At 44.4% G+C, this 16878-nt stretch overlaps 1 protein-coding gene across 2 annotated transcripts in view; it reads left to right on the forward strand.

Annotated features, from left to right (window-relative positions):
• Positions 1-16878, forward strand: part of col4a5 (collagen, type IV, alpha 5 (Alport syndrome)) — a 258803-nt gene that overhangs the window by 153406 nt on the left and 88519 nt on the right. For both annotated transcript variants that reach the window (XM_055644118.1, XM_055644117.1), the window contains 5 exons: positions 4124-4216; positions 7103-7207; positions 8531-8628; positions 10343-10493; positions 13367-13480. In XM_055644118.1, coding sequence (XP_055500093.1) covers positions 4124-4216; positions 7103-7207; positions 8531-8628; positions 10343-10493; positions 13367-13480 — 561 coding nt within the window. The remainder of the gene's footprint in view (positions 1-4123; positions 4217-7102; positions 7208-8530; positions 8629-10342; positions 10494-13366; positions 13481-16878) is intronic.

The following is a 16878-nucleotide window of genomic DNA, read 5'->3' on the forward strand; positions in this document are numbered from 1 at the left end:
CAGCACCGAACCCTGAGGCACACCACTAGTCACCACAGGCCTCCAGTCCGAGAAGCAACCTTCAACTATAACCCCCTGCTTCCTTCCATAAAGCCAATCCTCACCTCCATGATGATTTTTGATTCCCCGCTCTCAGGCTGCAGCTGTGTAGGCGATTACAGATTGCGTGACCATCACCCACCACTCTCTCAGACACTGTTCTGTATCATCATTAACACAATCCTCTGATACTTTGCCTTAAATATTTGCTCCCATATATTGACCACTGTTCCTTCTTTTTCACCCCAATGATGTCCCTCACACTTTTGATTCCATTTCATGTAGCTTACCATTCTGATAAAGGATGACCCATGCCTACTCAACTATTAAACTTTCCCATTGCTGGCAATATCTCATGAACACTCTCTGAGAGCCTGCTAGTGGCATTCATAAGTTCATAAGTTGTTGGACACCGAGTTCTGCGGTACCCCACCCAGCACCGAATCTTGCGGTACCCCACTGCCTGCCATTCTGAAAGGGATCCATTAATCCCTACACTTTGTTTCCTGTCTGCCAACCAATTTTCTATCCATGTCAGCACTCTACCCCCAATACTACTCCCCAACAGGTCACATTTCACTAACTTCAAGTGCATTCCCTCTATCTCCGTCCCTCCCCTATCCTAGTCTCCCTACTAGGTTCACCTTCTTCCTGCACACTTTCACAGTTTTGTATCCACTCGTTATCATCTTCTCCATCGCCAACAATGGATCCTTGTGGGCTCCGCCTTTCCTTGATTATCTGGCTGGCTTTGATTTGTTTTTTTCATCCATTCATTCATTTATTATTTGTACCTCTTGATACCTCTGGTTTCCCTCTCCCCTTGATTCTCAGTGTGAAAAAGGGACTTGACCTGAAACGTCACCTATTCCCTTTTTCCAGAAATGCTGCCTGACCTGCCGAGTTACCCCAGAATTTTTAGTTGACCTTTTATACCGTTGTTACAAGTGCCCATCTAAGTAGCATTCTGAGCTTGCCTCTCTCTGCCACACTCTCAGGTAATATATGCCACATTTCAACCACCTCGGGTAGAAAAAAGTCTTCCTCAAATTCCATGTAAATCTACTGCCTATTTTCCACGAGTGCATGCCCTCTGCTCAACAAAGGGGTAACATTTTCCACTATTTATTCTTACCATGCCCCTCATAATTTTATGGACCTTAATTAGACAATAGACAATAGGTGCAGGAGTAGGCCATTTGGCCCTTCGAGCCAGCATCGCCGTTCAATGTGATCAGGGCTGATCATCCCCAATCAGTACCCCGTTCCTGCCTTCTCCCCATATCCCCTGACTCTGCTTTTTTTAAGAGCCCTATATAGCTCTCTCTTGAAAGCATCCAGAGAACCTGCCTCCACCACCCTCTGAGGCAGAGAATTCCACAGATTCACCACTGTGAGAAAAAGTGTTTGCTCGTCTCTGTTCTAAATGGCTTACTCCTGATTCTTAAACTGTGGCCCCTGGTTCTGGACTCCCCCGACATCAGGAACATGTTTCCTGCCTCTAGTGTGTCCAAGCCCTTAACAATCTTATATGTTTCAATGAGATTCCCTCTCATCCTTCTAAACTCCAGAGTGTATCTTGGTCTTCTCAGCTCAAAGGCAAATAAACCCAGCTTATCCTGTCTCTCCTCATATCTAAACTGATCCATCCCAACATGCTGGTGCATCTCCTCTGATCCCTCTCCAGTGCAGTCACATCTGTCCCATAATGTGGTGACCAGAACTGCACAAAGCACTCCAACTGTGACCTACATCTGAAGAAGGGTCTCATCCCGAAACGCCACCTTCTCTCCAGAGATGCCGCCTTTGCTGAGCATTTTGTGTCCATCTTTTGTGATTTATACAGCTGTACATAACTTTCCTGCTCATATCTTATGCTCCAGCAAGGCAACTAATCCACCTTATCTAACTACTGCTGCCTTCATGTACACTAAAGGCCCTCTATATCCTTGACATTATCACTCCCCCAAATTTTTACAGGACTAAATTCCATTTGCTATATCTCAGCCAACTCTGCAATCCCATTCTCACTACCCCCCTCCAACATCTTAAGTTTAATATTGTAGATAACAAATAGCAGAAGTCCTACCACTTAACTCCACAAGATTTAGAAGATTGAGGGGGGATCTTATAGAAACTTACAAAATTCTTAAGGGATTGGACAGGCTAGATGCAGGAATATTGTTCCCGATGTTGGGGAAGTCCTGAACAAGGGGTCACAGTTTAAGGATAAGAGGGAAGTCTTTTAGGACAGAGGTGAGAAAAACATTTTTCACACAGAGAGTGGTGAATCTTTTGAATTCTCTGCCACAGAAGGTAGTTGAGGCCAGTTCATTGGCTATATTTAAGAGGGAGTTAGATGTGGCTCTTGGGGCTAAAGGGATCAGGGGGTATGGAGAGAAGGCAGGTACAGGATACTGAGTTGGATGATCAGCCATGATCATATTGAATGGCGGTGCAGGCTCGAAGGGCCGAATGGCCTACTCCTGCACGTATTTTCTATGTTTCTATATATCACTGGTAGACTCAAGGAATCACAAATGCTAGTTTACAAAAAGACACAATGCGCTGGAGTGACTCAGGCAGCAACTCTGGAGAACAGAGATGGGATCCTCCTTCAAACTCTGGTTACTGGTCTCAAGCTGTCAATTGCCAAACCAACCCTGAACAATCCTCCTCAGCCCTATATCTGGGTACAATTCTGTGTACAATTTGTTAGGTTCCATTGACTGTTATTTTCTAGATTAGTCTCCCATGTGAGACTTTGTCAAATACCCATTTTCAAGTCCACACAGACAACAACAAGTGCACGACCCTCATCAACATCAGTCTGGTGGAAAGATATCTGATCCTATATTTCAAATTCTCCATCTACCACTTCTGCTTGTAAGTGATTACAGATGAAATATATTGAAGACCTTACCCGCCTCTGCTGCATCTTGATGGAGAGTGCCACTTTGATATCTAATGGGCTCTTATATTTTAAATAGATTAAAAAATGCTGGAGCAATTCAGTGGGTCAGGCAGCACCTCTGAAGAAAATAGATAGGTGATGTTTTAGGTTGGGTCTCCAGAGATGCTGCCTGACCCACTGAGTTACTCTAGCATTTTGTGTCTATCTTTGGTACAAACCAGCATCTACAGTTCATTTTTATTACCGGCTTCCTATTCTTTCCATGGTTATGCACTTGTCATTAATAGTTATAAAATACGTTAGGATTCTCTGTAATCTTGCCCGCTAAAGTCATCGCATGCCCACTCTTCACCCTCTAAACTACTAAGACCCCCGGATACTTTCGATATCACTGTGGAGTCTCTCATGTTGTCAGTTCTTTAAACCTGCCATAAGGCATTTTTAGTTTCTTTATCCAACTATTTATTCTTTATCCAACTCTAATTATTTATCCAAGAGAGAGCTAGATAGGGCTCTTAAAAATAGCAGTCTGGGGAGAAAGCCAGCACCGCCATTCAATGTGATCATGGCTGATCATCCCCAATCAGTACCCCGTTCCTGCCCTCTCCCCATATCCCCTGATTCCACTATTTTTAAGAGCCTTAGCTAGCTCTCTCTTGAAAGCATCCAGAGAACCTGCCTCCACCGCCCTTTGAGGCAGAGAATTCTACAAACTCACCACTCTGTGAGAAAAAGTGTTTCCTCATCTCCGTTCTAAATGGCTTACTCCTTATTCTTAAGAGGTAGATAGTAGTTCAGGACTGCCCTCTGTTTGTGTGGGATGGTTCAGTTGCCCGGTAACAGCTGGGAAGAAACTGTCCCTGAATCTGGTGGTGTTTTATCTTAGTTTTATAGTACAGGTCCGCCCTAGGTTATAGCAGGGTTCTGTTCATGTGAGCTGAGTATACTCACAATCTGACATTAGATATGAAAAATGGCTGATAAATCCCAGTATGAAGTTAAAATTAATTACGAAAAACTGAACCAAAATATTCACCAACAATATTGAGGTGCACCATTAGGAGCTTAACATTTGAGGTTATATTATAGATGTTCGAATGAAATTGCTTTCTTTATAAATGTAGAGTTATTTACCATCACCATTCATTAACTTTCTCCTTTTCTTTCCAGGTACTAAAGGCTCACCAGGCCAAACAATATCTGAACCTGGTCCACCTGGTCCTCCAGGGTCCCCAGGTGAACCTGGCCCATTGGGTCTTTCAGGTGAGGTGTTTACATCTCTGACGTGCATTTTCTGTGATGTGGCTACAAGCTAGTGCTTTTGCTAGATGAATGAGCTGGAATTGTGCTGTGTTAAGGGATCGTGACCTCGTTAAAACATGAGTACAGTACATTTCACATGTTCTTACTCCAATTGACAGTTATAATATACAGAATCAGCTCTTCGATCTAAATACTTTTTACAAGGACTGGGTGGTCAGTCAACATCATCTAATTTTCCTTCTTTCCTGGAACATGTTTTCTTCTCTTGTCATGCAAACTATCTACTTCTGGAATGCTTTGCACAAAGAAACCTCACCTGTCTGAAAAGGAGGGGACAAGATACCAAATTTGAACAGAGGTGGCTCCAGGTGCATTGGACCATGGTCAAGGAAATGCTTCTGCAGCAATTGCTCTAAACTTGGCAGCTTGGCGTGAATAAACTTTGTCAGACTTCACCGGAAATTAAACGTTCCAATACAACTTGCCATTGAAGGTCTTTGTCAAATGTGAAAATGGATTCATTCCAAAGTACAGAGGGAGTGTTGGGTTTAACATGAAAGAAGGTAAACTGCTCTCCATCGTTCATCTCCCCCTGTGGGTATATTGAAGTGGATTTCTGTGGCAGCTTCTTGCAGTCTGTTCTAAATATTTGAACCACATTGGACATCATAGAACTGGAAACTTCACCTAGTTTCTGCAGAATTTACCAGTTACAAAGTCCACTTGGCACAACCCTTCCAGAGAGGTGATCGAGGGCAAGAGGCTAAACCCAGAACTTGACCTCTCCAGCTCGGTATTATTCTTCAAAAGGCATCTATGATGGAAATGAGTTCTGCCCCATAAAGCCAGGCAGAGATGACCATTTTCATCATTAGCGTAATGTTAGATCTCAGGATCTAAAGCTACCTTTAGTTTCATGGTTCACCTGAGATTTGAGATCCAAAGAAGATCTCTTATGGAAATGTAAAGGCAGCAATCACCAAATGTGTTTTCTGTTTGGGGACTTCTCATAGAATCAGAGAGTTAAGGGCATGTCCCACTTGACCATTTTTTTCGGCGACTGACGGCGTCATTGACTGACGTATCTGAGGAGCCGAACGATTTTGAACATTTCAAAATCCAGCGGCAACAAAAAAAATGTTGCGACACTTGAGGAAACACTGCGTGTCAATACGTCGTCATGCCACATCACGCTGGGACTTTTTCGGTGACCTGATATGTCAGTCAATGATGACGACAGTCGCCAAGTGGGACAGGCCCTTTACACAGCAGGAAATTGCCCCTTGATCCCACACGAGCCTGTGCCCACAATCAATTACCTGTCTATACTAATCCCATTTACCACCACTTGGTCCATAGCCTACAATCCAAGTGTGTTTCATAATGCTTCTTAAGTGCAGTGAGAATGCCTGCCTACACTACCTTCACAGCTGGAGGGACCCAGATTGCAACCACATTTTGGATGAAAAAAAATCACCCCGAGATCCTCTCTAAACTGACTGGCACCTTAAACGGGCTAGTCTCAGATACCCCTAATATGGGAGAAAGTTGTGTATTATCTATCCTATCTGTTCAATTTTGTATGCCTCTAACAGATCACCTTCAGCCTCTCACCTCAATGGAATGAAAACCCAGCCTATCCAGTCTCTCCTCATAACTGAAGCATCCCACCCCATAATTGAAACATTCTGGTGAATGTTTATTTGGAGATAACTAAGGCAGTACCACAAATATCTTTATTTAATTAATTGGATGCTACTGAAAGGACTGTGAACATATACAGCATGCCCGCTTATAAAACTATGTGGAGATGGAGCTGTGTTCTTTCCCTTGTTTAAACCAGTCACTGCCCAAGCTTAGACACAAAGGAGAATGGCCTGTTCATGGTGAGAAAATGGGAGCTTTCCAGTAACACCCACTGTCTTGAGAAGAAAGAGTTATTGAGGGTTTAATGGGGTTTGGAGGAGATGAATTTACCAGTACGGCACAGTGGCGCAACGGTAGAGTTGCTGCCTTACAGCGCTTGCAGCGCCGGAGACCCAGGTTCGATCCCAATTACGGTTGCTGCCCGTATGGTGTTTGTACGTTCTCCCCGTGACCACTTGGGTTTTCTCCGAGATATTCGGTTTCCTCCCACACTCCAAAGACGTAGTGGGTAAAGAGGCTGCTCCTTGCCTTCTGGCTGCATTTTTCACCCACCATCCTCATCTTTGGACACCCTGTGCGTAGGGGAGAGGGTAAGGCAGAAGATGTCCTGGTTGGGTTGCTCCTGGGCCTGGCCAAGCTGGCCATCCGCAAGTCACGGCGCCAGACGGCGGAGGGCTCTACCCGAGCCAGCTGCCTGCCCCTTTTCCGGGGTTACGTCCGTGCCCGGGTGGGATTAGAAAGGGAATACCCTTTGGGCACCCTGGTCTGTGGGCACCCTGAGGGAGTTCCGGGACCGCTGGGCTCCGCAGGGTGTTGAATGTATCCTCAATAAGGATTGTATCATAATTGTATAATAGTTTATTATGGATATATGTTTGTATTGTATTTATGGTGGTGGGTTCTGGCTTGTTTTATTGTAGTGTAAATATTATTTTTTAATAATTGAATACATTTTTTGATTTAAAAATTTTATTTAAAAAAAAATATTAAAAAAAAAAAAAAAAAGACGTAGTGGGTGTAGGATATCGCTGGTCAGCATAGAATCGGTGGGCCGAAGAGCCTATTTCTGCTCTGTATCTCTAAACTAAACTAAACTAAACAGAGGTACACCTGCATCCTTGAAGATAGGGTTTATAGCTGTGCCCATCAAATACACTCTGAAATAGACGTGAGGAAGCTGCAATAGCCCCTGCTGGCATATATTTGAAATAACATATTAATTTTGCCTTTGTTCTCTAGGTGACCCGGGTCAATCTGGACAACCTGGTTTACCAGGTCTCCAGGGTCCAAAAGGTGACCCAGGAGCACCGGGTATTGGATTTCCTGGTGCATCAGGTGGAAAAGGTACGTGTGTTTTCATTAAGTTTTGTTTAAGAGGCAACTGCAGAGTCTGAATAAGGGTCTCGACCCGAAACGTCGCCTATTTCCTTCGCTCCATAGATGCTGCCTCACCCGCTGAGTTTCTCCAGCATTTTTGTCTACCTTTGTTTTCATTAACGTGTGTTTTTAAATTGCAGCTGTTCAAAAAATAAAGCTTTATTTTTATGTACCATCTTGTGATGCTCCAACACCCCAGGACATTTTGTTTCTACATGATAAATGCATATAACTACTTTGTGTATATATCTGAGATCATTGGATTATCAGATAAGTGACAGGTAATTGTTTAGAATTGGTTGAAGGAGAAATATTAAGTTTGTGAATAGTTAGGGATATTGAACACCTGACTGAACACATGAATAGGCATAATGAGTTTTAAATTCATTGACTATAGAATTCATTGATGGCTCAATTGGTTTGACATGTCACGGCGGCGCAGCGGTAGAGTTGCTACCATACAGCGCCAGAGACCCGGGTTCGATCCTGACTACAGGTGTTGTCTGTACGGAGTTTGTACGTTCTCCCCGTGACCTGCGTGGGTTTTCTCCGGGATCTCCAGTATCCACCCACACTCCAAAGATGTACAGGTTTGTAGGTTAATTGGTTTTGGTCCAATTGTATATTGTCCCCAGTGTGTGCAGGATAGTGTCAGTGTACAGGGATCGATGGACGGCACGGGCTTGGTGGGCCAAAGGGTCTGTTTCTGTGCTGTATCTCTAAACTAAACTAAACATGAAATAACCACAAAAAATGTTAGGCAACCTGGCAGTACATATTTTTCATCAGACGCATGCCAATTGTAATGATCGTAACAAATAGAATTGGAATTAGGGCATAGTGGCCAGTGCTCCATCATTCAATGAGACCCTGGCTCATCTTATTTTGGTCTCTTCCAATAACAGTTGAATTCCCAATAATGCTAAAGTCTATTTCAACCTTGAACGCATTCAATGAAGTGACCTCTCCACCTCCCTGGGCTAAAGAATTCAGAAAAAAACAACTTCCGTAAGCAATGATGACCACAAATACTGCTGCATTGTCATTTAAATCCTCTGGTTTACTGGTGCCCTACTCTGATGTATTCAGTGTCAATTGGACTTCATGAAGATCCTTGGGAAGTTTTTTTTTAAATCATTTTAAAGGCAGTATATAAATGGAAGTTGGTGTTATTACTGTTAAGATGCAGGCTGCTATGGTGTGCAGTTTGTATGGACCTGGCTATCTAAAACATCAACCGCCATGTTGAAGTTCTTTGACCGCTGATATTGTCCATTTAACCTCTCACAGGATTGCCAGGATCGCCGGGTTTGTCAGGTTCTCCGGGAAATTCAGGAAGACCAGGCCGCGATGGCACACCGGGCCAACCAGGCTTCCCAGGGTCAAAGGTGAGTGTTGACTGCTTCAGATAACATCTGGCTTGCTGAAGCCAATGTAGTCTCCTCATCTGGCAGTGCTGGTGTTAAGCAATGATTCCACTAAAACAAATGTGTTATTACAAATGGTCCGCAGTAGCAACGCTGTGAGTTTTATAATGGTCACTTCTTCCAGACCCACAACAGAAAAGTTGAGGACCAACACAAAATAATTTCTTAATTCATTGATGTAGAACGCACTCTCTCACATTCAGAGCACCCACAGCCCAGTTACCACGCCACACTACCTCTCATGACTTGAGTTCAAGGAGTAATAGTAGCGATGTTACAATACTTCCCTTCAGCGGCGTTGCAGTTCTGCCACTGGCCGTGTGCGCGACTTTGGCACCTTTGAGGGGGGGGGATTAAAATGCCGTTTTTCCTGCCTGTCAGAGGCGAACTTCCTCGGCCTGCCAGCTGCTGCAGAACAATCGGCCAGACTTCCGTTCTTGGAAGATTTTTTTTTAAATCGCTGGACAATTTAATCGCTGGAGTAAAGTAAAAAGCTACTTCTAACGCCCTCAAGGCCTACAACGCGACAGATCTCAAGTAGGGAACAAAACATAATGTAAGTTGTTTATTTTACATATAAACCTGCTTCTTAGGATGACTTTAATCCAAATTTAATTGGCGAAAATGTGATTTTGGCCCCATACGAACCAGCAGTGTTTTTCCTGCCAATATGTGGTTCAAATTCACCGCAACCGCAACGTTCCAAATGATCGGGTTCCACAAAAACCCACTCTCAAGATGTTTTCAATGCCCATTAATATACGGAAATTAAACATTAAACTCCTTCCATTTGGCCTATAAATTCATGACAATGAGATTTTAAAATTATGTTATAATGTGAATTCTTGTGTGAATGTTATTTGGGCACTTAGGCAATTAAAAAATGTTAACCTTTTCTTTAGAAATGGATAGATGTTTAGATCTAGTAATTGAATTTTGTAATTAGCTACAATTAGGTAACTAACTAATTATATGCTTTAATTTCAGGTCATCCAAGTAAGATTGTTTCATACTTGTTTCAGAATGCTTCAATCTATAATAACTGAAAATTTCATTCAGTTCTCTTAATTTTTAAGAAAGTTATGGGCTTTTGACTGTTCTCGATCACAGCTTTTGAGTTAAGTCAATGGTAAAGCAATAGGGAACAAGATGCTAATTTTTGAGTATGAAAATGGCCATAACATTTTAAATACTGAATATATGAAAGTGAATTAGGTGTCAAATTAAACTTCTTTTTATGCTTTATCTGATGGGATAAATTGCAGACTTGATTTTTAAAATCTCAAAATGTTGTAACATTGCTACTAACAGTGCGGGGATTGGTTCCAGAGCTATTGTTGGCAATGCCCAAGTGGATGCAGTGATGCTGAACACATATACATGAGATCCTGGGTCATACAGTGCGGCAGCAATTCGATGATCTTTTATTATATGTCTCTAGACAATTACAATGGCAAACCCTAGTCCCATTGACAAGGACCCATCCATGGACCTCTCTCTAATTCTATCCCCATTCACAGACCTGAATATTGTGCAATGCTGGTGTATTGTGCAATGTTGAGCAATATTGATGTATTGTGTTGGCAGATAATTGCTTATGTTTTGACAATGTCATAATCAAACATAATAAGTGACTATTATGAGCAACCACGTAACTAATTCCAATTGCACACAGGGTGATCCAGGCTTTGGAGTTCCAGGAACACCAGGTACTCCTGGTTCTCCAGGGAATGATGGGCTGCCGGGACCTAAAGGTGATTTGGGATTCCCTGGATCACCAGGTCAACCAGGTCGCCCAGGAGCAGATGGCACATTAGGATCTAAAGGTATGTCTAAAGTGCGGCAAGAATCTAATTCGGTATTGTGGATATTAGTAAAGGGAACACAAAGACTATACAAGGATATACAGCCGGTCTTTCTCTGATCAATTGGAACAAGCTTGCACACTAACTTTACATTTGTCTGAAGTGGTGGCTTGCTTCATAGCAGGTCTTGTGTGTTCAAACATCCCACACTAAAGGGAGGTGGGACTAACTCATGAATTTTTATGTTGTGGTTTTAATTCCAAATCACTAGCCAAAAGGACCTTGCCCTTTCCCAGTTTCCTTTCCACTCAACATTCATTATCTCTCAACTGGAAAACAGGAGAAGCAAAGAGCCCAGCACTGACTCGAGCTCCAACCCAAAACCCTTCAGCCTTCCTTGTGAGGTGTTAATAGCCATGTGTGTGAAGTCATAGATGGACTCCAAAAGCTGGAGTAACTCAGCCTGTCAGACAGCAACTTTGGAGAAAAGGAATAGGTGACATTTTGTGTTGAGACCCTTCTTAGAAACATAGAAACATAGAAATTAGGTGCAGGAGTAGGCCATTCGGCCCTTCGAGCCTGCACCGCCATTCAATATGATCATGGCTGATCATCCAACTCAGTATCCCGTACCTGCCTTCTCTCCATACCCCCTGATCCCCTTAGCCACAAGGGCCACATCTAACTCCCTCTTAAATATAGCCAATGAACTGGCCTCAACTACCCTCTGTGGCAGAGAGTTCCAGAGATTCACCACTCTCTGTGTGAAAAAAGTTCTTCTCATCTCGGTTTTAAAGGATTTCCCCCTTATTCTTCAGACTGAGAGTCAGGGGAAAGGGAAACGAGAGATATAGACAGTGATATAGAACAAATGAATGAAAGAAATGCAAAAGTCTAACGATGATAAAGAAAACAGACAAAGTGTTAGCTGTGGGCTGGGTGAAAACGGGTCACTGACAATGAGATTCAACAAGACCACTGTGAAACTAGTACAATGATTTTTCCGTATCCCAGCTATTTCAATTTTAATTGGGACACGTTCTGTGAGATGGAGGTCTAGATTCCCTGATACTGATGGTAATTTTGGCTATTCAGAGCATTGCTCTGCCTCTCACAAGTGTATTCTGCCAGAACCAGCTGAAGAAGAGGGTTGGGCTGCACCCGGCATTACTGACTCTCTGACCATTTGTACAAACCTCTCTTTACATGGCTCAGAGTCTCCTGCTGGATGCACGGAATATCACGATCCAAGTGGTATCCATGATAACTTTAATGCAGTGAGTCCAGGGGCCTCTGTCATTGTTTCGCTTGCTTGCCATCCTATTAAAGGACTGGCCTGATGAAAACACATGAGATTTGTGGATCCAGTAGAGCATGATTGCTTTGTTCCTTTGCAATCCAAGTTGCTCGGACCCATCAACACTGTTGATCCAAGAGCCAACCCAGAGAGAGAGTACTCTGCAGAACGGCTCACCTGCTGATGCTCTCGAAACTTCTCTGTCACCTGCATGGTCCGACTGTGGCCCGTGCTGCTTGCCAGGAGTGTGCTGGAGTACTCCTCCTCTGCACGAGCAAGTTCAGCCGCAGCACCACTTAATAGACTCAACACCATCCAGGATAAGCCAGCTGATCGAATGGCATCCCATTCACCATCCCGAACATCCACACCCTCTCTCGGTAACACAGCAAGGCAGCACACTCTACCATCAGCCAGGTGCAAGGTCACAACTCAGCTTGTAATGTGTCAGATGCTGGGTTAAACCGAAGATAGACTCAAAAAGCTGGAGTAACTCAGTGGGTCTGGCAGCATCTCTGGAGAAAAGGGAATAGGTGACGTTTCGGGTTGAGACCTTCAGACCCAAAGAGTCTTTTTTTGCATATCTTTCATTCATCTGTTCTATGTCTCACATTTCCCTTTCCCCTGACTCTCACTGAACAAGGGCCTCAACCCCAAACATCACCTATTCCTTTTCTCCAGAAATGCTGTCTGACCCGCTAAGTTACTCCAGCTTCTTGTGCTATCTTCAGCTTGTATTGCTGCCCCTTTGTCACCATGAATCTCCCTTTACCTACTGTGCTCTGAGATTATCTTCTCTATAAAATGTAACAATTTAAATTTGGCAATTTACAACAGGGAATGAATATTGGCCTAGCCAGATATATTCAGATCACAAAGTGCTGGAGTAACTCAAGGCAGCATCTTGTGTCTTTTTTGCACGCGATACTGTCTGTCCCATTGAATTAGTTTAGTTTAGAGATACAGCCCAGAAACAGGCCCTTCGGCCCACTGAGTCCACGCTGACAGCCATCCCCACACATTAACACTATCCTACACACACTGGGGCCAATTTATAATTTATCCAAGCCAATTAACCTATTTGGAGTGTGGGAGGATACTGGAGCACCGGGAGTAAACCTACACAAGCTTCCAGACAGCACCCGTAGTCGGGGTCGATTCTGGGTCAATGGCGCTGTAAGGCAGCAACTCTACTGCTGCACCACCGTGCTGCAGAATTACCCTAGAAATGTGTGAACTTTTGTGCACATGTTCCATGTATATATATCCAGATCACACATATGAATCAAAATAATTTGCCAAAGAAGATCAAAAAAATCACCCTGGGCAAAGATATGGTGGTAGGATAATCTATCGTCACAAGTTAATGCTCTCACACTTTACACTAGATGTTTCAGCTGTGCTTATCCTAACTTCAAAGAAATCACCTAATTCAAAGAGAAAATTGTCAGTTGTTGTCTGCTTGTGTGAGCGGGGGCGAATGAAGTTGTAAGGCGACTCAGATCAGTGGGAGAATGCATGATGCCAAAGTATAACGACATAAGGGCTGTTTACATGAGTAAGACAATGCTCTGTAACCTTTACGTCTCCTCCTCAGGCGATCCGGGTTTCAGTGGCCCTCCGGGCCCTCCTGGTGCACAAGGCACACCTGGAAGGAATGGTCAAGGCCGCCCAGGTCCACAAGGCCCCCCTGGGTTGCCGGGGCAACCAGGTAAGATTACCATCGAGTGGGGGTGGGGTCAGCCTGGTCTGAATACCTGACGCTATCATCATCGGTTCAATTCATTGACTGCTAGGCAACGTTGCAATCATTTCCTTGGGTGTCACCAGCCATTTCCTGACACATATACCACTCAAATGTCCCAATGTGAATGCGCAAAATACAAAGGAAACATGAATAATGGAGAACTCGATTACAGCAGTGGAGAATTCTCCAAGGCAGAAAATGCAATAAAATGTGCAGATATTGGAAATCTTAAATAAAAATAGAAAATGCTGGAAATACACTGCAAACCAGGCAGCATCAATGGAGTTAGCATTTCAACTCAATGACCTTTGCACATATCTAAGCAATAGTTCGGACTCAAACATATTTTAAGTTATTGAGAAAGGGAAGGGGTGGAGAGAGCAGAAGAAATGTGTGAACACGAGTGGAAACTAGAGAACTGAACGGCACATGTGATGATGTCTGGTCTCCACCATCCCTCTGTTCCTCTTGCTGGACAGTAACTCCACCCAGAACACCAGGCCATTGTCGCCTAGAGATGACATTTCTTGTGAAGATCTTCCTTCTACAGCCCCAGAATCACTTTCCTCCGCCATTTCTAACCCTTCTCTTTGTCAACTTCTCTCTATTTCCATCAGACTGCACCACCCGCCACCCTGGTTTCCCTATGCACTCTGTTCTGTTCTTACAGTATTTCTGTCTCCATAATATCCATTCTCACAACAACACCTTCCGCAACAGCGCATACCAAATGTCCTCCTTTTTCCTAACATTTTCGATTTCCCTCTGCCATGGTTGAGAGAGAATTCAAGATCAAGATTCAAGATTCAAGATTCAATTTATTTGTCATTTGGACCTCTTGAGGTCCAAACGAAATGACGTTTCTGCAGCCATACATTACAAACAAATAGACCCAAGACACAACATAATTTACATAAACATCCATCACATTGTTGTGATGGAAGGCCAAAAAAACGTATCTCTCCACTGCACTCCCCCCCCCCCCCCCCCCCCCCGATGTCAGAGTCAAAGTCAAAGCCCCCGGCTGGCGATGGCGATTGTCCCGCGGCCATTAAAGCCACGCCGGGTGATGCAAGGTCGCACACCGGGTCTTGGTGTTAGAGCCCCCGGCGTGCGCTCGCAGAGTCCCGCGGCCATTCCAAGCCGCGCGGGGCGGTGCTGTAAGGCCCCGCTCCAGGAGCTCTTCGACCCCGCAACTCGGGCGGGAGAAGTCGCCGTTGCGGGAGCCCTGAAAAGCGGTCTCCCTCCAGGGACCCGCGGGCTCCCGGTGCCGCCGTCCGCCAGACCCGCAGTTGCAGCCTCCGAATCTCCGGAGGTCGGGCTGCAGCAGCAGCAGCGCTCCACCACCGCTCCACCCGCTCTGGACTCGGCCAGCTCCGCGACGGTGAGGTGAGTAGTCGGCACCAGAGCCCCCGGTCTTCCTGTTGGAGGCCGCTCCTCGTTGCAGCCCCAACGACAACGGAGACCCGACAGAGAAAAGGTCGGGTCTCCCGTGCAGGGAGAGATTTAAAAGTTACCCCCTCCCTCCCTCCCACCCCACCCCCCACCCCCACCCCCCCACACACATACCCCAACAAAAAATAACAAAAACTACATTAAAACATAGACAAAAGTCGCGCCGTCTACCACTCACTGATGGAAGTTCCTTGTCCTCATCTTCTAATCCATGGGTCTCCATCTACAATAGATTGTCCTCCATAAATTCCACAACCTTTATGGAGATGCCTGCACCAGATTCACCACTACCCGTCCAGCATGTCAAAGGAACAATTCCCTTGCAAATCCATAGTTAACTCAGCAATCTCTGCCTATGCTTACTCCCTTCTAACAGAATCTAACCATTCTCCATCCCACTCTCCCTCTGTCTTTGATGCATTCCAATCAAGCCCAGTGTAACTGAGAAGCAGCATCCCATCATCTGACCAGGCACATTCACCAATTTCAGATACCCAGCCGATCCAGTTTGCAGTAGAACTGGTTAGTACTGATGAGAGGTCATCAAGCTGTGGTATTTATTCTGCTTTTCTCTTTCCAAATGCTGCCAGACATTGATGAGTATTTCAACCATACTGTGTGTTAACTTTTTCAGAACTTGCAGTGTTCTGCATCTCTTTCTCTCTCTTTGCTTTTATTCTCTCTTCCATTGACACATCCTCGTCAGCATTTAACAAGCCATTGCCATCATCCCTCACCCTGTTTCAATCCCTTGGATTTCTCTCATTCATTTTCTCTTGGTTTCCACCCTATCACAGATATTTGTCCTTGCTGCACCTCCCTCTTACCCACAACTTAAAACATGCTTGGCAGTTCTGATGACAAATCACTGGCCCAAAACATCAGAATATTTGCAGTACATAAGATACTTTCCAATAGGCTTGCAATAATCTTTCCTGCTAAGGTTGTCCAACCAAATAAAAAATATGTCCGAATGATTCAAGACCATGAATTATATAAACTAAAGTTGTTTACATCAGGTTATTTCAAAGTCCTGTTTAGTTAATGGCAAATGAAAGGAAACATAGCTGTTCTGCATTGAAAACATCAAAGTTAGACTGGTTACGGTATGCCCCTGTCCCACTTAGAAGACCTAAACAGCAACCTCTGGTGACCTTGCCCGCCACCCATGGTTTCCATGAGGTCATCGGAGGTTTTGGTCACTCTCCCTAATGGTCGAAAGTGGTTTCCGCGTGGTCGAGGCTTCATCTAGGTTGCTGCTATTTTTTCATCATGTTTAAAACTGGCCTCAACTAAAAATAGGTTGCCGTTTTAAAAATCGACCAATTTTTAGTCGCAGTTCTAGTCGGAGCCGGTTTTCTTCATAGTCGAGGAAGGTTTTCAACATTTGCGTGGGAGGTGGCAGGAGGTTGCAGGTCACCCCGACCTTGATATTTTTTTGGGTGGCGGGCAAGGTCACCAGAGGTTGCTGTTTAGGTCTCCTAAGTGGGACAGGGGCTTTAGTAGAAAACATTTTCATACTGTTTTAAATAACTTTTCACTGAAAGGTTGTACAACACAACAAAAGTTTCTGTATGATGCAGGATTCTCTCAAATCTCTTGAATCTTGAATCATGAATTGCATAAACAACATCAGGTTGTTTCAAGGTAGACACAAATGTTGGAGAAACTCCGCGGGTAAGGCAGCATCTATGGAGCGAAGGAAATAGGCGGCGTTTCAGAGACCCTTCTTCAGACTGATGTGAGGGTGGGGGGCGGCGGGAAGAAGAAAGGAAGAGGCGGAGACAGTGGGCTGAGGGAGAGCTGGGAAGGGAAGGAGAAAGCAGGGACTACCTGAAATTGGAGGTCAATGTTCATACCCCTGGGGTGTAAACTGCCCAAGCAAAATATGAGGTGCTGCTCCTCCA

The sequence above is a fragment of the Leucoraja erinacea genome, chromosome 12 (genome assembly GCF_028641065.1).
Source record: "Leucoraja erinacea ecotype New England chromosome 12, Leri_hhj_1, whole genome shotgun sequence".
Taxonomy (NCBI): domain Eukaryota; kingdom Metazoa; phylum Chordata; class Chondrichthyes; order Rajiformes; family Rajidae; genus Leucoraja; species Leucoraja erinaceus.